General features: G+C 43.5%; 1 protein-coding gene across 2 annotated transcripts; it reads left to right on the top strand.

Moving 5' to 3' along the window:
- The first annotated feature begins 8,437 nt into the window (after positions 1-8,437).
- Positions 8,438-24,593, top strand: TNFAIP3 (TNF alpha induced protein 3). Of its 2 annotated transcripts, none has more exons than XM_064706962.1 (9): positions 8,438-8,582; positions 11,677-11,989; positions 16,121-16,311; positions 16,527-16,674; positions 16,873-17,043; positions 17,791-17,971; positions 19,358-20,268; positions 22,092-22,324; positions 22,982-24,593. In XM_064706962.1, the coding sequence occupies exons 2-9, from the start codon at positions 11,677-11,679 to the stop codon at positions 23,264-23,266; spliced, it is 2,433 nt and encodes an 810-aa protein (XP_064563032.1). In that variant the 5' UTR covers positions 8,438-8,582; the 3' UTR covers positions 23,267-24,593. The 2 variants fall into 2 exon arrangements, with proteins under 2 accessions (XP_064563032.1, XP_064563033.1); XM_064706963.1 differs by lacking the exon at positions 8,438-8,582 and adding an exon at positions 8,986-9,039.
- Positions 24,594-24,870: the final 277 nt, after the last annotated feature.

The following is a 24,870-nucleotide window of genomic DNA, read 5'->3' as shown; positions in this document are numbered from 1 at the left end:
TACTGTGCCACAGTCTCTGTTCCTGTTGCTTGCATTTTGCTGCCTCTATCACCTTATCTCTATCAGCCTTCTCTGCTCCATTTCTCTACCATCTCTATACTCATATGTGCATAGATGTAGATCCTTACTGGAGCATACAGCCCATGCATTACTTGATAGAATAATTGCTGTTTACACACATATCCAGCACACACTGTCGTGTATTTCTCAGCAGATGATGTGACCCTGGACACTCTTTGATACTCATTCTCTCTTTCTTTTTTTTTTTTTGTAAGCAGGTACCAACCCTGAAATGCAGATGTTTCTTTGGGAGAATATCATAGTTGGTCCTCAGTGTATACCTAAATTATTTATTTAGTCCAGGAAATGGCAGGATGCCATAAGCCCGCTGGAATTGCCAGGGAAATCCTATGCAGGCAGATGTAATTGACCTCATTGAAACATCACAGGCCACAGCAGGCCTTTACTGTGGTAACAAATCCCATGGAATAGTTACTGACTGTGGGCTCCTTGGTTTTCTGCCACAAGTTCTCATGGAATTTCACAACAAGTGAAATTTGAGAATTAGCCATAAAGTTAGTGTTTCCCTTTCATCTGTTTTTAAAATGAACCAGTTTTGGCAAAGTGCATGACCATAAAAGGGAAAAAATGACAGAACAGCAGAAAGAGGAGGCTGAGGAGATCAGGATGAGATGTGTGCTGGACTTCCTAAATTGTTTGACTCCTACTCCACAAACCAGGCATGATTCAGATAGGATAAAGCAGTGCACTTAAATTTTTGGCAATGAACTTTCAATCTTTATCTTGTTCACAGCAGAGTATTTCCTTCACTCTAGATACTATGCAAAAGCATCTATTTGTTCTTTTTTTTCAACATTTACTCTTCTGTATGGAGAGGACCTGAAAGGTAAATTATTCTGATGACAATGATGAGGAGCTGAGTAGGACTTCAGCAATTCTCCCTTTAAAGAAAAAAAAAGGTTTTGCAATAGAGAAAGCAAATTTCTTTAAAACTGGTCTACCAAATAAAGAAATGCCTTCTCTTAAGTGTAAGACAAATTCATCAGTTCATTTACAAAGCATGAGAAATGCTTTTGGACAATGAATTATTACAGACATACCAAAAAACCTTAAACCCATGGCATCTCAGAAGCTGCCTGTCCTGTACAGTCTGGAGTCCATCACTGCCCCATCAAAAGGGAGTCCTGCTCCATAGGAAGAAGATAAGCACAGGGAGATGCATTTACATGGACCAGGTGATCCAGATCAGACAGTCTCTTATTAATGCTCAAGAGCCATGTGGACAGAAATAATTATTTGGGGTGTTCCACATACACCACAGATGCATATATTTCTACAAAGTCTCCTAGGCATGATACACTACTTTTTCCCATATGATTTCCAAAGCTGTCTGAGACTTCTTTTACTTCTCTCCATCTGAATGAGTAAACTGGAATTTGTAGCAAGCAGCTACAATTTTTGCTTCTGAAGCATCAAAAATTGCAAAAGTGGGAGCATATGACGTGAAAACACACTCCCCCTGTGTATATAACAGAAGTCTTAAAAAATCCTCTCTGTGTAGGAATCAATGATTATGTTAGCCTTACTAGCAAATGCTGTCATTGCAAAAAGGGGAGTCCCTTCCCTCTGAAATCAGAAGAAAACAATGTACTTTTTGAGCTAAAACACATGATTAGAGTCACCTCGTGGACATTGACTAAACCCATGTTTAGAAAGCAAACTCACCATTTCCCTGATGGGAGATGACTGTTAGCTTTTAGGAAAAAATCTATGGACTCTGTTATGTAGTTCAGCATATGCTGGTAAATTCCCATGTGTAAATAAATATCCTTCTTTGGAAGTATTTTTCTTGGGGAAATTCTGGCACTGCTGATACAGGGCAGATAGATTTTCCCTACATTTGGAAAGCTAACTTGAATTTCTGACCACTCATAAAGCCTCTCACGTTATTCCCCATGCACAGAATTTGCTCTACACAAAGGAAATGCCTTTCCTCTGCTTTTGAAAGTCCAAGAATGAATTCACTTCCTCATTGTCACTGAAGGCTGTGAACTTTGAACAGTCCCAGAATGTAGTTAACCTCTTAACACATGAGATTCTGAAACCTGCTGAATGCTTAGCACTTTTGAGGTAAAACCCCAGTAAGAACAGTTTGGTTGAGAGTGTGCCAACTAAGATTAATTTTCACATCTAAACTAGTAACTCTAAAACAGGGTTTGCAGTAAGTGCTGTTGGTACCAGACCCCTCACACCATCCTGTTCTCTCTAACAAAATCAAAACAGTCTGTTCCTGAAAGAGATGTTGGCCGTGTGGCAGCAGTTTTGGGCCTGACACAGCCCAAGAAACTCAACAGGCTATGGTGCTGTCATGTTTAGAAAATTGTAAACATAAAAGCCAGCCAGGAGCATTCACCAAGTACTGTAGAAACTGATATTTCATGGCTATTTCTCCACATTTAGATGATTTGGGGGAAATGACAAAAATTACGTAAGAAAATGACAAGCTTCATGCTCTATGATTCATGACTAAAGATTACCTTCACATGGTCACTTTTTATTCACTTAGCCCTCCCCATGTAATTCCATCACTAAGAGCTGCTGAGAAGAGATATTTCCATCTTGAGAGAAAACAGCATCAGCAGTTTTCCCATTTTGTCAAGGAATGATACAGTCACTCATTCAAATATGCACCAAGTACATGGAAATTAAAAAATTCAAAATAGCTTTACTGATTTTAAAGAGGGTAAGGCTAGTTTAATAAATGGAAACATAGGTAACAAAAAAAATTATTGGACATAATATTAAAAAAATGAGAACAGTTTGCAGTTAATTTTTTTCCATTCAGATCATACAAACTGCTTCTATTTTGGGAGAAAGTAAGAACTTCCAATGAAACTAGAATTCACTGGGGAAGAAATACAGATTGCTAAAGATCTGGAAGATTCGCAAGTCTGCTGAACAGCAGCTTGTTCTATCTAAGAAAGTTTTACTGACTGCATTACATGTTGGAATTGTTCGAGGAACAGAGGAGAGAGGAGTAAGAGCTTTAATTAAGCGAGCAAGCATTTGCTGGCTGCATTCCTTGGCCCTTCCCATCCATTCCCAGAGGATATAGCTTTGTGCTAAATGCTTACTTCATACCTAAAGTTAGAATGGCTGATCATCTCATCAGATAGGAATATAGAAAGGAAAATAACAGTAGTCCCTGCTTGATTTCACATGAGGCTTTATCTTTAGCTATTTATTTGTTAACCACTTGCTGACTCATGGATGCTGAACTGCTAGCTGAAGGAAACAGCTCCAAAACCAGACTCTGCTTTAGAGTCCCCTGCTGTGGTGTGCACTGACATTTTGGTAGCACAGCAGTCATGCCAGCCTAAAGATCAAATTAAAAGCTACAATGGTTGGGCTTGCACTACCTAAACCCAGCCACTGTTCTGTGCATTAAGGCAGTTTTGGAAAGCAAAGACGTACCTGTGCGGAATCCATCCCTCTGCAGTGCTATCTATGCAGTGCTTTATGCTTACAACCCTCAAACTAAATCAAAGACCATTCTGATAGTAGTAGTTCACAGTTAAATGAAGTTTGCTACACATGGATGGTAACTCTCTGGAAGCAGGGACCATGCTGCATGGTAAATAACCATGTGTCTAGGTGTTAAAGTACAGCAAACACAACACAAGAAAAGATTCTATTCTAAAGGGTGTGTAGTCAAAGTTAAACAAGCATGATAACAGAAAAGTGTGAGGAAAGAGGCATTCACAAACTTACCATACAACTGAGAAACTGAGGTGCCAGAATGTAAGCCACAGCCCCAAATCCCACAAGAAACTGCGACAAAGCACAGGATGGAAAAGTACTGGGAACAATCCGGCCTGCTGCTATGCTCTTTCCTGGACAGCTTCTCAACCTCTGTGAGAAACAAGGCAGTGAGGTCAATGGGCCTTTGATTTGGCTTTCTACTGCTGTACTTACTCAGTTTAGCCACATGTCTAGTCTGAGCCTGCATCAAAATCTACTGAAATCACTTTGCTCTCCTAAGCAGAAATAATGTTGGTCTTCCTCTTATTTCTTGCTGGGCCTTGTTGGAATTCTCTGTACTGTGCACTGAAGAGGGTCAGTAATGCTGGGCTGTGCTGCTGTCTCAAATGTAGCTGTACATAGTTATGTCTGCAGTTCTTAGGGGCCCTGAGCCTTGCTGCAGTATCTACAGATACCAGAGGAATAAAAACAAGTTACAAAGGTTTTATCATCATTGCTTAAACTTTTCCATGCATTTCACAGACAACATCACTGAAACTTACCTCTAGACCAGGAGGTAAGTATATGGTTAAGGCAAATCTTCAGTGTGGTTAATGCCATACTTAATCGCCTTACAGATGACAAAATCTGTTCTTAGAAATGCCCAGTGTTTGCCTCCATAGCTCATTTTTCACACTGCTTCACCATCCTTAATGGGAGAATACCACCCTTACAGCTTAACCTTCAGGTTATCAAAAGGGAGGCAAGATTTGAACTTTCAGCCTCTTTGAACCCACTGCAGCTCCAGACCTTCTGACACTTCTCTCAGAAATACTAAAAAGAAGGAGAAAATGAGTTCACACAGACACACACACACAAAAAAAATATAAGGCAGAGGAAGCCTTGGCTCCAGGCCATAAATAAGAATCCCTACTTCCAGTACAGTCATTTGCCAATATACGCTGGTAAAAGTCTTCTTTGGAATCCCCTACTTCCATAAATAACAATCCCCTACTTCCAGTACAGTCATTTGTCAATATACCCAGTAAAAGTCTTCTTTGGAATCTGTAGTTTCTTTTACTGTATTCAGATGGGTGTAATGGAAAAAATCGCAAAACCAGTTCATCTCTTGCTATCTCAGTGGCAGACATGATTTGGGTTTTTTTTTGTGTTTGTTTGTTTGTTTGTTTTACCATCATTACTTGAGTCAGTAATAGGAACCTTCTTTTTGTCTGAGAGATGTTTAGGGGATTTTCCCCCCTCTCCTTCCTTTGCACTGACAAGCTCTTATCACTTCTCCACCAGGAAAAGAAGCAACAGAACAGCTCCTGGAAGACAGAAGTGCTGAACTCAAGCATGACCTCAAGCACTGCTCTTGCATTAAAAGGGATTTCCCTTTAATGATCCTTTTCCTCCCTACTAGATGAATCACACCTCTTAAAGAATTATCTGATATTAAAAGACACAGTAAGTTATTGAAGTATTAAAAGCCTGGATGTTACTATCCATAAATATAGTCATATTACTATAGTCATCATCCTAGCATTGAATATTATGTGAGTACTGTCTTAACATTGAGTCTTTCCTAGTGCAGCCTCTCAAACATTTGGCAATGGTGTTCTGAACACTCTGAGGTCCTGGTTTAATTTAGTGAGTGTGAGCTACTCCTTCCTGAACAGTAAAAAGAAGCAAAGTAATTAAAATAATTTAGAGATACAAACCTGAATGGGGCCTTGGGAGATTTCTTTTTTTTTCCCCACGTACAATAAATAATTGCTATTGATTGATGTGCATGAAACTGATTACCTAAATTTTCGCAAAAAATGCATATTCTGCAATTCCCAGTGACAGCTTTCTCCAGGTTATGTAAATATTACCACTTACAAGGGTGGACTGTTTCACCCTTATGCTTAACCAGAATGTAGATAGCTGAAAATTAAAATATTTCTTATTCTGTCCTTTATGCCAAGAACTTTCCTCTTCCCTCAAGAGATGCAGACATGCATACCTACCTAAAATACATGAGTGCATGTCCATAGTTGTGTGTGTGTGTGTGTGTGTGTGTGTGTGTGTGTGTGTGCATATTTACACACACACTTTAAAGAAGAAAATTTTCCTTGACTTTATACATATCTATATATGCTTATATTTCATTAAATGTAAGCATTCTACCATAAATGATGAGATAAACTATAGGGTATAACTACAAAAAACACCCAAACAGGAGTCATTCAGAAAAGAGGAATGTATATTCATGCATTCTACAACTACTGATGTTGCTGATGTTTTTAATGTATTCCCATATTGCTGAGGAGTTATGGTTGACAAGACAGAACTTTATTTTGTGCTGTGCAAACTCAGATCAAATGAATTCCTGCCATCCTGCTCAGACCTGTTTGATAAACATCTGCTCCAGCAATGTGCAATCAACTTTGAGTTTATCAAGGTGTAAACAGTAATTATTAATATTCAGACGCGCTTACCATTTAGAAACAAAATTAAGTTGTTGCCTTTTCAGGTTTTCCTGGGTCTCAGCATCTCCATCATGGCTAGGACTACTTGTTAATTTATTTGCTGCAGTTTCCTGTACAAAGCAGGGTGCAACTTAGTTCTTTTTTCCCTACTTCCCACCTTAGCTCACCATTCCTACTCCACAGTGAAACCCTCCATCACTTCAAGTACTCTCTGTAAAACCCTATGAGGGGCTGGGCTTCATATTACGTGAGAGACGTGTTTTGGATAAAAATATTTTTTTTCTCTAATCGGATCACTTCAGCAATCTGCTACCTCAGTCCCCAAGAGAGGACAGGGGAAAATGTCCAGGAGAAGGGAACAGTAAGATGCTGGCAGAAACATATACTGTGTAAATGAGAGCACAGATGCTGCCCCAGTTATGCAAGCCCAGTTCCCTCAGGCATCCAGTTCCCTGGATTTCAGCCACCCCTCAGACTACCTATCACCAAATGCAGAGCCTTCCTACCCAACTATACTTTCCAAGACATTAGAGAGACTAGGGGAGCAAAAAGAAAAATAAAACAACACACCCACAAAAACCTTTAAAAGAAAACTCTCCAAGGAGAGGAGGAAAAAACCAGGAGAGATTATTCTTTTTCCGGCCATATCCCTGACTTCTTTTTGAACACAGGCAGAGGAGAAGGATGGCTGCTGTGCAGAGCCAGCACAGGCCTGTAAACCCTGGGAAAGATCATGTTGCCACATAACCCTGCTGCGTGACACGAGCAAATGATCTGAGCCAGCTGCCGCTGCTGGAGGTGAGGTGAAGGAGTTCAAAGCTGAACTCATCCAAAATCCACCTGTTCTCTGAAGGAGCCAATATTTAAGACCAGATTTCAAGGTGTGCAGCAACCCTGGCTTTTCATCCTGCCACTGGGAGGGGTGGATACTCAGGAACAGGCAGGAGCTCATTATCTGGGAAGATGAAGTGTTTTAATACTGCAAGAAACTTTGTTCCACTGTATTTAATTTCTGGGTGCCTTCAGATTGTAAGGCTGTTGAGCAAGAAACTGCCCCTTTTCCAGCATACATCCCATCCATAAATTCTATTAACAGGACTGAAATATTGGTGTTTTATTCGGTGAGTTTTTTTATTGCACAGATATAAACACATTGTTTAAAGGTGTGCATTAATTGTTTACAACAATTAAATTTAATTATTCCTATAAACTGCTAGTTGCAGTCAAGAATTTACAATCATATTGAGACACTTAGATCTCCCTGACTTTACAGTTTTAGCCTAGGTTTCTGCAACAATCTGACCCTGAGCAGGGCTGGATTCAAGCACATGTAACATCTGCCAAAAATGCCAGCGTATTGGGACTAAGGGGTTCTATATTGGCCTAACCTGTAATTTAAGAAATCAAGTCACTTGTGGTTGCTTACAATACAGAGCCAAAACTGTGGAGCACATACAAGCTAAATGAAAAACAAAACAAAACAAAACAAAAACAAACAAACCAACAACAAAAAAATCTTGCATTGGTCTGAAAACCGTTTGCAAGACCAATACTTTCCATGGGACGGGCCCTTTAATGTCCTGCTGGAATGCTGGGGCAGGGATGTGGGCATGCACCCCCGAGCAGCTGCAGCCCGAGCCCCGTGTGCCAGGGCAGGCGCTGGCCACGCGTGCCCGTGAGGAGGAGGAGGAGGAAGAGGAGGAGGAGGAGGACACGGGCAGGGCTCCCGGGGCAGCCGCCTCTCCCCCTCCCAGCCAGAGGCTGCGGGGCACGGCCGGGGCGCCGTGGCTCTGCGCAGGGACACGGAGCTCTTCCGCACCCAGCGACGCAACACCGGGCCGGCCCGTGAGCGGAGCGGAGCCTGCGGGACGGGATGGGCAACCCCCTGGCCGGGGGGGAAGGAATAAGGAAGGAAGAAATGACATCCCGGCTCCCGAAAATCCCGCGGCTGAGTCACGGCGGGCGGGGAGGCGGCGGGGCTGCCCGGCGGCGGCGCCCCCTGGCGGCGCACGGCCGCGCCGGTTGTCACAGGCCGGAAAGTCCCGGCGCTCTGCCGGTGGAAATCCCCGGTGGGGGTTTTTTGTGTTGTGTTTTCAATCTCCCTTTTTTTTTTTTTTCACCCGGGCGCTTAAACAGAAAGGGAAAAAAACAAGAGGCTGGGCTCAGCCCTTCATTCTGCAGCGGCGGCAGCGGCAGCAGCAGCAGCTCCGGCGGGGAGGCGGCGGAGAGGAGGGAAGGCAGGAGCCCCGGCGCGGTGGGGGTTGATGCTCCGTCCCATCGCCTCAACCCCGCTGCTGAGCAGGAGTCACGGCAGGATCGGCCGGAGGAGGAGCCGCCCGCGGAGAGGTGAGCGCCGCTCTGGGCAGGATTCCGGAGCACTTTTGCAGGAGGGCGCCGCGGGGAGCGGGCGGCTGTGGCGGCGGGCTCGGCCGCAGCCCGTGTGGCGGCCCCCGGCCGGGCGGGGACGCTGTGCCCGCTGCTCCGGCCCGGCCCGCGGGGGCTCCGCGGCGGCTGCGGCTCGCAGCGCGGCCGGGCTGGCTGCGGGTGCCGCGGGGAAAGCCGGCCCGGAGCTGCGGGCTCCTTCTCCTGGGCCGTGTTGTGTCCTTCCCAGCCTGCACGCCCAGCCTCCAGCGGAGCGCTAGGGCAGGGAGCTAAGAACGCGGAACACTTACTGTGTGTAAACCAGTCATGTGGGATTTAAAAGAGCCTCGCTCCTCATCTTCTGATTTGGAGGAGAGTAGTACTGTGTTTTGGTTTGTGCCGAGCAAAGACCCAGGCAGAAAAATCTCGGGGGGCTTAAAAGGTATTAAGCATGTTTGGTTTAGAAGTTTTAGCACTTTATGGAGAAGTTTATTACTTGCTGGTTTTCAGATAGAGGACAGAAAATGAAAATGACTTTATGAAACCATTGGCAGATCTCAGAACAGTATTCAGCTTTCCCAAGCCCAGCATCCTCAGCATTACACCTTTGGAAAGGATGCTGTCTCTAATTATTGTTTACGGCTGTTCCTTTCTGGGAATTCCTAGTCATTACCTGTGGGAAGGTTAAAGAAGCATAGCACACAGCAAAGCACAGTAGACTATAAACTGATATAACTGTAGCTCAGTTTTCTGCTTTTAAATGAGTCCAGCTAGATGTGTATTGAGTTCTGTTTGTTTCATCACATTGATTTTGAAAATAAGTGTTGCTTGGCTTTTGCCTTTGTTCACATTTATGGCTGTAAATAGCACAGGCAGTAATTTCCACCTGTGGAGGGGAAAAAATGCCCGTGGAGCATAATATCGAATAATGTAGTTTCAGTGAGTGCTTCTGTAAACTCAGTACTTTTTGTTACTTAAAGCTGGAAATAACCATTTCAAGAGTTGATGCCGGTAGTGCTTAGTCATGTGATTAATCTTTATTCGTGTAAAAAAAATCCCATTGACTCAATGTTTCTAGTGACATAAGTAAGGAATTCAGCACTTTGGTAATCTCAGAGCAAAGTAGAGCTTGGTTATCACATAGATTGGTAGGGGGTTGTTTATATTTCCTTTTTAGACTCATTCATGTATTTAAATGAATGATTACATAAATAGCATGTATAAAACTATATTGGTGAGGAGAATGGATGAGAAAATATGTGATTTTCATTTTAAGGCTGTGTGCTGGTGGGGGAATGATAAGAATATGCCATCTTTATTACCTAAAGGAAAGCTTTTCCATATGTTGCAGGATGTGACAGCTGTGCTCATGGTCCGGAGTGCTCTTAGGGTGTGTGAATGACATCACCTAAAGCAGGACTTTGTAGCATCACCTGTTTCATCTGGCTCTGTTTAGGGCTTGCCGGGTTATCCTCTGTATCTCTCCATCAGCTGGTTCTCAGAGAGGTTATAGAGCTCAGCTCTTGGCACCTGGAGTTTGAGGTCCTCTCTCACTCTGAGAGGGTCTTTTCAAAAGCTTTGGCTGGGCATTTGGAGGTGGATGTTGCCAATGGAAGTGCCTGGGTGAAGAGGAGAGAGCAACTCTTTCCCTGGAGGGAAGGAGGTGCCAAAGCCCTTCTGTGGAGGAGGGATCTTCTGCCTCCATAGACCTGGGAATGCCTTCCTGGTCAGTCTGTCAGGCTGGAGTTCTTCTTCCTCTCTCTGTGCCTCCCATCTCCATGAGGAAACTTCCTAATTGTTGCATAAACAATCTTTAGTTCCTTCTAGTACTTGATGTCCAGAGATTGATACACATATATGGCTTGATATCTGTCCCTAGATCCATAATCACAATAGTAGGTTCTCCTAACTGGCTAGTTGTACTCTAAACATTTTAGGCATGCATACTTTTATTTGTCTTGATACAATTTTTGCTTTGTTTTTGCACAAAGCAAGAATGTTTGTGGACAGTATGGAGAGTCTCTCCCTGTAAAAACAGGTTATTGTTGTTCTTGTTGTTCTTACTGTAGTGCACAGGGGTTTTGAGGGATGTGGTCCCTACATTTGGCTCCAACTAGCCACAAAGTTGGTGTCCTCTGAGTAAGTATTTCATAGAGTGTAGCAGGTTTGAGGTTATTAGTTTCTTTTTTTTGTTTTTCCTGCTGTACCCCACGAGGCCAGAGTTACTGAAGAAAGGGATGCAGGGCAGTAAACATTACATGTCCTGCTGTGGAAATATTTTGGGGGTTTTGAGCCAAATGGAAATGCTTTTTCAGCTCTGTTGACTTAACAGTGAGTAATAGTGGCACTGCAGTCTGCACCCCCACACACAGCACAAGCACTTCTGAGCCTTAGCTCTGCCGCTCACAAAATACAGAGAGCCTCGAGAAAAGTAACCTAAGCCTGTCCTCCAGTGACAAATTCCTCATCCTCCTTATCTGGCCACTGTAAGTATGGGACTGATACTGGCACAGCCTGCAATTCTTGGTGCTTCTTCTGTACTCTTCTGACCATCCCTGCTCAGAATGTATGGGCTGTGGGAATCTGAAATGGTCATTAACTGCTTTTTTTTTTTTTGTCATGTTATCAAAACAAGAGCTTGAAATGTCCTGAAATTCAGCAAATGCATATGGGATTACACTGTGCAATTATCAATTAGTTAAGTTTCCAGGATAATTTTCCCTTCCCTCGACCTTGCCTTCTCTTATCCTTATTTTGATTTAAATGCTTTTTTTGAATGATGGTGCAGTTTCCTTATTTATGCATAGATCCTCTTCAATACCACAGTAAATTATATTAGCAAATTAGTGGGATAGGCTGATTGGTGTCTGTATCCAAGTAATGCAGAAAAGTTAGTGAATGTGAGCTTTGAAAAAATGTTATGAAAGGCTCAGATGGGCTGCATCCACTCTGTACTTGTTTTAGGGAAAACTTCACCCAGAATCCCACCCTGAAGGTGCCTTCTCAGTCGCTGCAGAAGTGATAGCACTGTGATAGAGGGACACTAACATGCCAATAAAAGGATCCTTTTTCATTTCAGATGTCTTCTAGAAACATGGCTGGCCAACACATCCTTCCTCAAGCTTTGTATCAGAGCAATATGCTGAAGGCTATGAAGATCAGAGAGAGGACACCTGAGGATCTAGTCAAACCTCCCAGTGGAATAATTCATCACTTCAGGACTATGCACAGATACACCATAGAAATGTTCAGAATGTGCCAGTTTTGTCCCCAGTTTCGGGAAATGCTTCAGAAGTCCCTGACTGACCAGGCTACCCAGACTTCACTGGAGCGCCACAGGAAGCTCAACTGGTGCAGGGAGGTTCGGAGACTCGTTCCTTTGAAGACTAATGGTAAGTTTTGAGCAGGTCTTTGCACTCACAGTAAAACAGGTCTTACAAATGTATCAGCTTTATTAATAGCATCTGAGTTCACATTACTGAAACAGAAGCACATGGCTTTAAAACTGTGCTGCTTTTCAATCTGTTTTGAAATTAAAATTCTTTCCACACGATATGCTGTTCTGAGGCTGTAGCAGTATGTGAATATTGTGGGAATTTCACAGGTATTTTCATAATATCAGTAACCTGTGGCACATCAGAGTCAAGAGGAAGGCAGGGAAACTTTATTTGGAAGCTACTGCCTTCCCATGAATCTGACTGCTGTGGGCTGCCTCATCGGAAGTGCCAAACATCCTTTAATGCCAGGCAAGAGGAGCCTTCAGATGCTTTGAGTGACCAGGGATGCATTCCCATGTATATTTAGCAGAAGCTAATATCCTTCCAATAAGCCCTGCTGTTGTAGCTGGCGGGCAATGCTTGCTCGCTGATCCAGCTTTAACAGGGATGGCAATAGCAGTCAGAGCATGGAGCCTCCCGGGAACCTGACACTGCTGTCCCTGGGTCAGCGCCCCACTCTGGGGCTTCTCCCTCATCCTCAGCTCCTTGCCTGGGTTTGCCAGCTCTTGCCTTCCCTAAGCACCCACTGCTATGTCCCATGTGTGTGACTGACACGCATCTTTGTGCAACACAAATTTTGCAGCGCCCTTTTCTCTCAACAGTCGGTGCTGGTTTCAAGACTTGGCTTTTGGGTTACTCTGTGTATGTATTGCATCAAGTGCTACAGATGAAAAGGCACAGCAGTAGTGCCAAGATTTCCTGAACAGGTTCTGTTTCTTCACAGTCTTGAGCAGGAAACCTTGGCACATGACTGTAAGAGTCACAGGCATTTTGCATTCAGTGGAGGAAAGATTCAGTAATGGCTATGACTTATGGTCACGCAGCTGCAAACTTGGATTCAGGATTCCTTGCAGCACAGGCTGCCCCTAACCAGGAACAATTGGCTGGGACAGTGAGGACTTCAAGAAGATGAGAAATACCTACTTTTTGCTCAAGGAGCAGATCACAGCAGTTATAGAAACACTGGGTGTGGTGGACCTGCAGCATTGTTGAAGTCCGTGTTGTGTTCTGGGTTTGCTTCTTTTCATATCTGCTTGTGTACACATTGCCCTTATCTTCCTAGTCCACATTTTTTTCTGTCCAAGTTCTGCTGTATTTCTCTGACTGTGCACAGCTGTGTTGTACAGAAGCCATAAAAATAGACCCCCTGAATAAATGTCACTGCCCAACCTAAAGCCTGATGCTGATGTGCATGTCTGTAACTGTTCTAGAGGCATTGACCTTCTGGTGGGCTTTTTGGGCTGCCTCTGCCTTGGTGTAAAATTCTCATGACTGCAGTTAAGGGTGTGCACAGAAGTTATGGAATCTTGAGCTTTGGAAGGACCAGAGTTGCAGCCAGGGCAGGCAGTGCTTTGCATGTACTGGGAAGGTAACATCACTCCAGGTGTTGCATCTTAAAAATTTCACTCGAACAGATTTTCTAGGAAAATGGACAATGTGCACAATTTTTGCCCAGGGCAAAGAGTAACAGTTTTAGAATGCCCCATCTCCAGTCAGTATAAATCCTGTAGTGGTTAAGGCTGCCTGGACAGACCCTTGTGGGTGACCACATTACATTCAGCAGCACTGCCCTCCTTCTTTGCCTCATGGCCGTCAGCCAGTGCGGGAGTAGTGTGGACTTGGATCCCGCCCATGAACAGGCGTACCTGTGTACGAGGTGCTGAAATATTAGGGCAGGTTGAGGGAAGGCAAAGCAAGATTTGTGGCTCCCCATACACTGAGCAGACAAAGAAGTTGGCTTCACTTCAGTGCTTCAGGGTCATTAAGTGCATGAGTAGGAGTGGCTTTGGAAACCTGTGGGTTATGCAAAGTAGTAGCATAGAAGGACCTTTGCAGGAGAAAGAAGGTACATTGGACTGTAGGAGAGGATCTCTGAAAGTAGTGCAGAAGCCTGGAGAAGCCCTGTATTATCCCAGAAAACAACTTTTTTTTTTCTCCCATGCGATGTGAAAAATACTTTTTAAACATCCAGCTGCTTAACCCATAGATATGGGAAGAATAATTTAGTTCTCTCAGTTAATAGTAGGCTTTCTTCAGAAGATTCTGGGTTTTTTTCTGATTAAGGTTGTAGCTGTTGAAACCAGAGAAAGTATCTCCTACAGAATCTTTTGATGTATATTTTACCCACTATGCTTGTGAATCTACGGAGTGGTGGGGTTTTCTTAATTAAAAAAGCCATTTTGAATCACCACATAATTCCTTGCAGACATCTGAATGGAGATAGAAGGAAAGCAGTAGGAGGTACAAAAATCGAAACTGTTAGGGTTTTTTCTTCTTTTTTTTTTTTTTAATTGAAAAATTCCGGCATGTATTGGCTGTAGAGATTTCACTTGTATAATGAATTGGCATTCATTCCAGCTCGCCCAGCCACACCCCCTGGGAAAGTCCGAGGGAGGCCACGCTGCACCCGCAGAACAAAAAGTACAACTGTTGCTCAATTGCTAGTCAAACGGTGTGGGGGAATTCCAAGTGCTGTGTAAGGAATTTTGGGCAGTGCTTCTAAATAAAGAACCGAAAGTGAGCTCTCAGAGAGAGAAGAAAATTAGTCTTATCTTTGCTCTAGATTTTGCAAAGGGAAAATTTTAATGGGATTAATATGTCATCTTTCTTGGTCAGAAGGAAACACAGTCAGTTTTTCTGTTTTCTTGGTTGTTCCCCGATTTTTGAGCTCAAGTAGGCAGCTTGCAGAATTGAAGTAAGCTTTGCAGGACAGCATAAAATAGAAGACAGTTGCAGGAACCTGATATGCACCAATCCCATAACAATTTATGAAGCATTGAGTAGATTTCAAATTATATCTTATTCGGGAACTGGAGTCTGTTGTAGGCTTTTCTCTGCAATTTCACAGAATAAGTAGTAAAAGTGTTCACAAATGGTGTAATTGAACTCATCATGTATGTGGCAAACTGGGTTTAATTCTTTTGTGGGAGTTCTTTGGATGGGTTTTTTTGGGTTCTTTTCATGTGAGAAAAATGTAGTAGCTTTACCAGGGTTGATGTCTTCTATTCCAAGAAAATTGCTGTGGTTTCTTAGTATTATGTGAATTTGTTTACCACTGTGGTAGACATCAGACTTAGTTTTGCATCTGAGGACGTGACAGTAATGATTCTTGATGTCTCCCTTTCAGGGGAGACATCCCCTTTTGAAGAAGATGGATAGAGATAGAATTTGAAACCCAGCCATAGATGTATTTCTTGTCACACCTTTTAATTAAGTTAGTTATCTCCTCTGAGTCTCAGTTTCCCATCTGAAACTGCAGAATATCACAATCCTTCCTACCTGTACAGAGGAATTTTTAAATGCAAGGAGATTGCGTAAATGAAAATCAAATCACTGTTTTTCATTGATTTAATTTTGTGTTTTAAAATCAGCCCTCTAAGTCATATATGTAACAGCTCAACATGCAATCATTTCTGAGAGGAAGGCCAGAGGTGTTCCTATGATTGCTTTACATAAATCACCTGCCATTCCCTTTCTGTCTCCTTTTTTATTACAATTCCTCCATCAAGCACAGCCAAGTGCCAAGCAGTACTCATGAGGGAATATGGTGTTACTATAATATTTTCTTAATGGTTTCCATTATCTCAACCTCATGCCATTGGGTGTATATTTGTATAAACACCAATGAGGGAGATTTACATCTTTTTTTGTAATTTTAAGATGACTTTGTTGTGTTTAAAAAGCTATTTCAGCTGTGTTTGACATTTGTAGTTGACCCCAAAATTTAGTTTGTGATATCAGTCAAAGTTAAGTAAGATAGGTAAGGGGCATTGCTGGATGGCAGGTTAACTTGGACTGGTACAGAGACAAAACCAGTAGGGAGGGAAGTTTTTTCTTTCTGTTTCTGAACAGAGACCATGACTCTGGTCTCCTTCTTTACCACCCTTCTGTCTGAGGCTTAGAGAGAAGTGCACATGTAATATGCATATTTGAGGTGTAATTCTACATCCCACTTGTAGGCTTGTGGCACTTTATTTAAGTAGCCATTTGAAAATAATGCACTCTTTCTTTTTTTTTTTTTTTCAGGTGATGGAAATTGCCTTATGCATGCTGCATCGCAGTACATGTGGGGTATTGAAGATATCGACCTTGTCTTAAGGAAAACATTGTTTAGTGCCCTCAGGGAGATTGACACACGGAACTTCAAGCTCCGCTGGCAGCGGGAGGCTGTTAAATCCCAGGAGTTTGTGGAAACGGGACTCCATTATGACACCCGGGTAAGGTGGCCTGGGGGAGGGGTGCTGTTTTCTGAGTGCTCGCCAGCGTTGCCTTGCTGGTTCTGTTTGCTTTGTGGCTTCGTGGATTCTGCCATTAATGGAGAGCAGAAATAGTCTCCCTTTGGAGGAAATGGGAAAATGTGATTATTTGTGCTGCAGCTGGCTCCTGGCCTCCGTGTCTTTGAACCATTGGTGACAGCTGTTTCTTTCCTCAGAACTGGGAGGAGGAGTGGGAATACCTCATTGAAATGACCTCCCCAGAAATATCTGGGGCTCGAAATAGACTTCCCTATAATGCTCTGGAAGAAATCCACATCTTCGTCCTTGCTAACATCCTCCGAAGGCCTATCATTGTCCTTGCAGGTGAGTTGCCTGGCCGGTCATCCCACTGTGTTACTCTTGTGCTGTGCTGTGTTAGTGATCTTAGCCAACAGCTGTTGTTTTCAGGTAGATGCATTTCAGAACATGGTGTTTCCAGCAATTATTATAAAACCCCCAGCATACATTTTCTCTTGCCTGTAGCACATACTTATTTGTGTTTTCTTTTTCTTCTTTATGCAGATAAAGTGGTTAGAAGCTTAGAGTCAGGCTCCAGTTTTGCTCCTCTGAATGTTGGTGGTGTTTACTTGCCTCTCCTGTGGCCAGCTGAAGAATGCTACAGATACCCAATTGTGCTTGGCTATGACAACATGCATTTTACACCACTGGTGACTCTGAAGGACAGCGGGCCAGGTATTTTTCAAGTGCCTCGTTTGGTATTTATGTTACTTCTTCAAAACCACTGTGTTGATAAAGCATTTGAAATATGATCTGGTATAGATTTGCATTTTTAAAGTTAAATTAGATTCATTTGAATTATATTCCTAAAATGTGAGCAGAAGGAGCTTTGTCTGTGAATCTGAGCAGAAACTAAAGGTTGCCTTCAAGATATTCACTGAAAGTAGAGTGCAACTCACCTGCTTGCAGGCTGGAATTGGTCAAAGGGTAACATCTGTTTTATTGTATTCTGGCCTTCTTTCCACATTGTAAGAGAAGAAGCTTTGAAGGATGCAGTCTCACAGCAGGGTACCACTGCCTGGCAGGAATAATAAATATCTGCTTTACCATTTTTAACACATCTCTTCTGAGTGGGCAGCAGTTCTCTAGGTTCAGGTTACAGCATCATCCCACCAAAAGGCATAACAAACAAAGGTATCCTGTTCAAGTGGAGAAGATAGTTGCTATGGGGACATTAAAACTACTGTGCAATGGGGCTAAGTCTGTGATGTAGCTGTGTCTGCAACCTCCCCCATGCAGAAACTCCTTGCTCTGCCCAGCTGTTCTCCTCTCTCTCAAAAGTTTAGTGGTGGTATCTCCATGTGTTGCATTTTGTGGTTATTCCTAACTGGGTGGTTATGTTTGTGTAACTATACATACACATGTACACATATATATCTCTGTGTGTTTTTGTATGTGCTAATCCATCGTGTTTCCCCACAGAAATCCGGGCTGTCCCTCTGGTCACCAGTGAGCACGGCAGATTTGAGGATTTGAATGTGCACTTTCTGACAGATGCAGAAGAGAGGGAGAAAGAGCAGCTGCTAAAAGACTACTTGATAGTGATTGAAATTCCAGTGCAAGGCTGGGATCATGGTACAACTCATCTAATTAATGCTGCAAAGTAAGTGTCATTCCTGTGTCCTCAAAGTTATCTTATTTACAGAGGTGGGACAAGTTGGGCAGCCTAGTGTGTTCTTTTGGTCTTTCCTTCCTTCCTAGGTGGCCCTTTGTGTTTACTATTGAAATATGAAACATTGGCATTACTGTTGGTATGTTTTGAAGTAGTATGAGCTGAGGCCAGTCTAAATTTAAAGGCAAAAATGTATTCAGATTTAGCAAACTGAAACTAGCATTTTAGAGGAAAAAATCCATTTGATCAGTTTCACTGACTTTTGTATTACACAGGAGGGTGGCTGAATAGTAGTTGAATGCAGGAACTAGTTAGCCCAAGCTCTTGTGCTTTGTGTAAGGGCACATTGCATAATGGGCAGTTGGTGTCATTTTGGCTGCGCTGGGTAAAGTCCTTGGCAGTATGTTCTGAGCACAGCTGCCTCAACACCCTGGGCTGTTCCATGTGGCAGCAGGCAGGAAGCTGTGGCCAGTGGAGGAACCAGCATCTCTGCTGGTCCCCCTGATGGCTGAGCATCAGTAACATGCAGGGAGCAGCTGGCATCAGCTTCTCATATTCAGTGGGCACTGGCAGTGACGCCCAACCAGTCTCCTCAGACCTGATGGAGGGGAGTAACTCCCTGTATCCTCTGTCTGTGCTTCCACTACCCCACAGAAAGGAATCTTTATGCTGTTGGCTGGTTCTGGTGTAAGGGCCTTGAAAATTGAAGTCCTTCTACCTGAAGCATGTAAGCACATGTAAAGGGTTACACTTGAGCTTCCCTACTTGCTCTGCCTAGATGTGCCCTGGAATATTGCCAGAAATGTTAGCTCCTCATCCTACCAACTGTGGCATGGTGAAACTCCAGTGTAGGGTTTTCCCAGCAGCTGTAGCAGTAAGGATGGTATGATGGGTGCTAGCATTGCACACACCACACTGAAGCCCCACAGTTTGTTAGAAGAGTTCTGCTGGTAGATACAGACCAAACAGGGCAGAACCGGGAGCAGATTTCACAATAAACTGTATCATTATATTCAGTTGAGCACTGATCCTCAGAGAAATTCACCATTTGGGGGATTTTCTGCTTCTGAGAGATTACCCATATTCTTTATGCAAACAGCTCTTAGACAGAAAACCCTCACGTAGCAATGCCTTTTAAGAATACTTCTGTTTAGCATTGTGTCAGGACATTTATTTCAGATGTGAAAGTCTCCATCACTGAACACCTGCTTTTAAAATTATTTCCATTTACAGCAGCAGTGTAACATCCCAGATCTGTCTGAGTAATTTGGATGTGCATTAAGTCTACATTTCCTTCCCACGTTGCTTATATTTGCTTCCACCCCCACCATCTGCTCTTTTCAACCACTGATGCAATATTCCTTTTTTGGCTGTCAGGTTAGATGAAGGCAACCTACCCAAAGAAATAAACCTCGTAGAAGATTACTTTCAACTGGTACAGCATGAGTACAAGAAGTGGCAGGAGAATGCTGAACCTGCTAGAAGAGAGACATGTTCCAGGAACAGACAGGATCTGTCACTTTCCCAGCTCTCCCTCTTACAGATGAAATGTGAAACGCCAAATTGCCCTTTCTACATGTCTGTGAACACCCAGCCCTACTGCCACGAATGCTTTGAGCAGAGGTCCCAAGGAAGCAAAGGAAGAAAGCAGAGCTCCAAAGCAGCACCTGAGAAGCTGAAGGCAGCTGGGTCAGGCTCCTCCCGTGGGGATATCTGTGAACCTGGGGGATGGACATCTGAAGGGCCTGTAACAGAGCCTCGCTCTGCGCCTCCGACCGCCCCGAGCCTTTTCCTGTACAGTGAAACCACAGCCATGAAGTGCAGGACCCCAGACTGCCCCTTCACACTGAATGTGCAACACAATGGGCTGTGTGAGCGCTGCTACAACTCCAGACAGCTCAGTCCCTGCAACAACGTGGATGACCAGAGACGCTTAGACTATGCCACATGCAAAATGTGCCGCCAAAAGGCCAAGAGAACCTTCAATGGTATATGCAGCACTTGCTTCAAAAGGTCTACAGAGCAGTCCCCAAATGGCAGTCCCGCTTTCCTGCCCACCTGCCACCAGAGATCGACATCTGACCCGTCCCAGATCTCACAGATCCTCCACCAGCACTCCTGCCATCAGGCTCCCAACAGCCATGGCAAGGAGCCCCCGCCACCAGCACTGCCTCCCGAGGAGAACAGGGGAGGCAGCCTCTGCAGGAAACCTGGCTGCAAGTTTTTTGGAACACCACAAAATGAGGGCTTTTGCACGCTGTGTTTCTTTGAGTACAGGGAAAACCATGGTAAGTGGAGATGGAGTGAGTTTTGACACACTGGCTGCAGATCAGCTTCCTTGAACTGTGAAGTTCTGTGTGCACTGGGTGATAAAAGGGCAGGGGGTGATAAAAACAGTGTGAGGAGAAGGTGATTTTCTGTCTGTTGTTGTCCCATTGTCATGGTTTAACCCCAGCCAGCAGCCAAGCTCCACACAGCTGCTCTCTCACTCTCCCACCAGTAGGCTCAGGTAGAGAATAGAAAGCATAAAAGCTGGAGAACTCATGGGTTGGGATAAAGGGAGTTTAATAGGAAAAGCAAAAACTGCATACACAAGTAAAGCAAAACAAAGAATTAATTCATTAATTGCCATGGGCAGGCAGGTGTTCAGGCTGTGTCTTCTCCCATGCACCTTTGCCAGCAGGGCAGTGTGAAAAGCAGAAAAGGCCTTGGCACTGTATAAGCCCTGCTCAGCAATAACAAAAACATCTCAGTATTATCAGCCTTGTGCTCAGCACAAATCCAAAACACAGCTTCATGCCAGCCACTGTGAAGAAAATTAACTTTACACCAGCCAAAACCAGCATACCATAAAGGGGCACATGGCAGCAGTGTGAGAAATCTGTGAAATCTCTTGTATAACTTCCTTTCAGCTTTGATGGAAGCAAAACCAACTTAAGAGGGGGTGGCTTTTGATACCTCCCCATCATCCACTGCAATCATAGTTTGGTACGAATTTTCTTCACAGAAAAGACAAGTTGTAGAGATCAATGAAGGAAATGCTGTAAATGTATGCAAGGTACTGAAAATCAGTTATGTTGGCAAGGTGTTTAAAAAGCCTTGAAGACTCTAGATGTCTGTCTGTTCTGGATGTAACAGGTATAATGCTATGGAGCAACCACTGTAGTAGTCTTGACAAGCAGAGCAAGTAGAATTTGACTGTAGGTAATTATATTTTGGAATAACTTTGGAACTCTACCTTGAAATCTTCCTTGGTAATACACTGTGTGTGCATGCACATGTGTTTAAAGACTGACTTTCAAAAAGGCAATATCTGTGAATAAATCACAGCATGAAATCTTCATCTTTCATGACACTGCCCTGTTTCACAGGTAAGGGGCCTTAGGTACAGAGCCTGAAAGGCGAATGTAAGAGAGAATTATTGCTTATCTCTTCAGACTATTTTATTGCTCGTAAGTTTTCCTATACAAATAAAGACACATGGAGTAGGTTAGGTTGGAAGGGACCTTTAAAGATCATCTAATTAAACCCCCCTGCTGTTGGCAGAGACATCTTTCACAACACTGAGCTTTCCACATGTGTTCAGATTAGGGAACTTCTGTGCTAGCTTGCAATACCTTATTTTCCAGCATTGCTCACGATGAATTTTTTTTTCCTTCTGATTGTGGAATATGTAAAATTGCTTCATGAGACTAAAACGTATAATGCACTTTTTCCCCTTAAGCTCTGTACCACTGTACTTCAGTTATCTGATGTGACTGAAATGGTGGAGGCTGAAATGGGTAGGTCACAGATGACAGTCAAAGTGAAGTCAGAGGTGAAATTTGTCTTGACTTCAGCGTGATCTAGGTTTCTCACTTAGGGCAAGTTTTTCCCAAATCATCTGTTTCAACAAATTATATGAAAATCAGGCTGCATTAGCACGCATTTGTATGTAACATGAAGAAAGATGTACCAACTGGGGGAGTCTCAGGATTGTCAAAAACCCATGTTTGAGACTAGTTGATATTTTAAATTTATTTTCATTTTTAAGATGGAGAGCTTTTTGTAGCTGCTTTGGGTCATCAGATCTATTGGACACATTCAAACTGCTCCTGTTCATGCTTTACAGACAGTGTTTTGCTGCGCCACCAGAGGAGATCTCAGAGGAAGTCTTCAGCAGCGGATCAGACGGGGAGCTCCGCTGCCGCCTTCCGTAACACCGTGTCCTGCCAGCGGCGCGACTGCGGCACCCTGGGCAGCACAATGCTCGAGGGCTACTGCCAGAACTGCTTCATTATAGCCCAGAACCAGCGATTCCAAGAAGCCAGAAGGACAGAAGAGCAGCTGGTGAGGCAGCCAGAAGTAAGTGTGAACTTCTCTAAATCTTCCTCTTGTTTAGCGCTGCATGTTTTTCTCTTGTGGGAGCAACTTGGGATCCATAATAGAAATCCTCAAATGGCTGCATCTTAACTATGGAAAGACAAGCATAGAGTATATAATGAGTTTTTTCTGCTGCAGTTGAGCAGCACTTGTAAAAAGTCCCTTTCAGTTTAGGGTTGCCATGGCCATGCTCAGTTTTACCTCTGCTGGGATTTTGCCAGCAATTCCAGTGGAAGCAATTGGACCAACAGCAAGGTTATTTTGTTGACTGGGGAAGGATTTTTGTTCTTACCCTTAGAGCTGTGCAGCTGTGTCAAGGGATTCAAGTTGCACTTTTGATTGAGTTCATCACAGACTGTGTTTGTTCCAGATAAGGTTTTTAATTCGGTTGGTTTTGGTCTTTTTAGAATTGAGGGTTGCCAGAGATAAAAAAGCCAATATTTTTTCCCAAGAAATGACGGAATTTGTGATTTTCTTTGGTAAAACTCAACTTGGCTCTTGGTACTGCACTTTGTAGAAGTGCCTGTGAACAATCCCCAGGTGGTTACCTATACAAACCACGAGCAGAGTAAAAAGGAAATGAAAAGCCCTTTGTGCTGCCAGCACAGCAGCTGACAATGTGTTTTAATATTTTTCAAGAGAACAGGGCAGCACAGAGGAGAAGTGCAGCGAGCAGCACTGAGTGCCCAGAAGAGACAGTGTGCTGTGGCTTCGTGTAGAAACAGCATGGCTTGCAGGAGTGAGGACCTGTGCCCGGAGTGCCGGCGCCTGGGCCAGCTGCCGCTGCCGGGGAGTGCCCGGGAGCCGGGAGCACAGGAGCCTCCCAAGCAGCGCTGCCGAGCCCCTGCCTGCGACCACTATGGCAATGCCAAGTGCAACGGCTACTGCAACGAGTGCTACCAGTTCAAACAGATCTATGGCTAGTGGGCAACAAGAAGGCAATACCAGCTACTTCCTTCCCTGAAATGGTGCTACGTCCAAAACACTTTAACAGTCCTGGGAGTGGGAGGGTGGAGGGAAACATAAGCTGTCTGCTCAGATCATGTTTATTCCCAAGAATGGGAATAAATTTCTACTTCCTCTAAACACTGCATACAAGAACTGCTGAGAAGGTCACATTGCCTTCTGCACAGAGCTCTCATTCATGACTAAGCTCCTACAATGCCATATTTAATTCTTGGACTTCCCAGGAGGAAGTACGAAGCATTTGAATCCAAAGAACTTCCCAGTTCTGCCTGTTTCTCAATACCTCCCCTCTCCCAGGGAAGGAGCCATGTCTACTGTCAGAGGTGCAGGACCTTTTTATGGCTGCATACATCAGTCAGGGGCAAGTCCTTCCTGAATGGGATTACCCAGAACAGACTGATGCTACTTCCAGTTGACATCTGAAGAAACGTGTTTGGTTTGCCCGTGTCCTTGCAGTTCTTACAGAACTCACAGGGCAGGAGCTCCCACGGGCATTTAGGGTGATAACAGCAAGCACTTCTGTGCTTGCAGAGCCCTCAGCAAACCACAGCCAGATACAAGACCAGCACTGGTCTGCTCCTTTGACATGCTCAACCTAACCTGATTTAGATCCTTTCCCAAATCCCAAGACAGCTGGAAAGACGGAAGTTGCAGAAGAAATGCATGTGATGGTGAAAATGTATCCTGCCATTTTCCACTTGTGTGGAAGGAATTACCTCCAAAAGACAAGAAAAACCCCAAAGCTCTTTGTCTTCACTTCTGAAACAAGATTGACTCTTGTCTCTCTTGCACTGCAAATGTCAGGAGTATGTGTGTGCTGTTTGTACCCTCCCTCCCCGTTTGTGTCACAGTTTCTGTCATCCTTAATGTGATTCTGTTACCATGCAAACAGCTGGGAGCTCAGTAACAAGAGTTCTTGAGGGCTGAGATTTTACTCCTGAAGTTTATGCAACCATTTCTCAATCTGCAATAATTTCGTTAGCAACCCCAGCTTTACCACTGTGCCTGTTACCTGTTTCTCTCTTCTCCTTTTACACCTTTTAAGTTTTCAGCATCTGTTTTGCTGCTATGATTTTGGAGGTGAGATCTCTTCTAACTTGCTTCTCAAGTTTAGAATCTTTTTCTAGTTACTAAAAAAACTGTTTTCTAAAAAGAAGAAAAAAAATTAAATAACTCATCACTTATTTCTGTTAAATTTTATATATTTTGTGAACCTTAATGTGAACGTATGTTTTATTAAAATATTTATATTATTTGAAACAATGCAATTTGAAATTTGCACAGCTAGGATTTTTTTTACATATATTTACTCTAGTGTTGAAAGTTACAAACTTAAATGTATAACTGAAAAACTTTCTCTGGTATAAAGAAATAAATTATTGAAGGATTGAATTTGTGATTTTTATACCTATGCAAGAGAGCACAGTTGAGGGTGGGACACCCCCAGAAGGAAGCCTTTCTGTTCAGCACTACCATTCAGCATGTTACTGCTCCTTGATGCAGATGATGCAGCCAAGTGCTTTGAGGAGGTGGTAGATAACTTGCTGTTAGTTATCTAACAG

The sequence above is a fragment of the Zonotrichia leucophrys genome, chromosome 3 (genome assembly GCF_028769735.1).
Source record: "Zonotrichia leucophrys gambelii isolate GWCS_2022_RI chromosome 3, RI_Zleu_2.0, whole genome shotgun sequence".
In the NCBI taxonomy this organism is placed as follows: Eukaryota; Metazoa; Chordata; class Aves; order Passeriformes; family Passerellidae; genus Zonotrichia; species Zonotrichia leucophrys.
Note: the sequence above shows the minus strand (reverse complement) of the source record. Positions and strands in the feature narration are given on the sequence as shown.

Excerpts from the sequence above, each read along its gene's own strand:
- TNFAIP3 (XM_064706962.1), top strand. The coding sequence starts at position 11,677 with ATGTCTTCTAGAAACATGGCTGGCCAACACATCCTTCCTCAAGCTTTG. Across the intron at positions 16,312-16,526 it reads GACTCCATTATGACACCCGG|AACTGGGAGGAGGAGTGGGA; the intron begins GTAAGGTGGCCT and ends TTCTTTCCTCAG. Across the intron at positions 22,325-22,981 it reads AGCTGGTGAGGCAGCCAGAA|AGAACAGGGCAGCACAGAGG; the intron begins GTAAGTGTGAAC and ends ATATTTTTCAAG.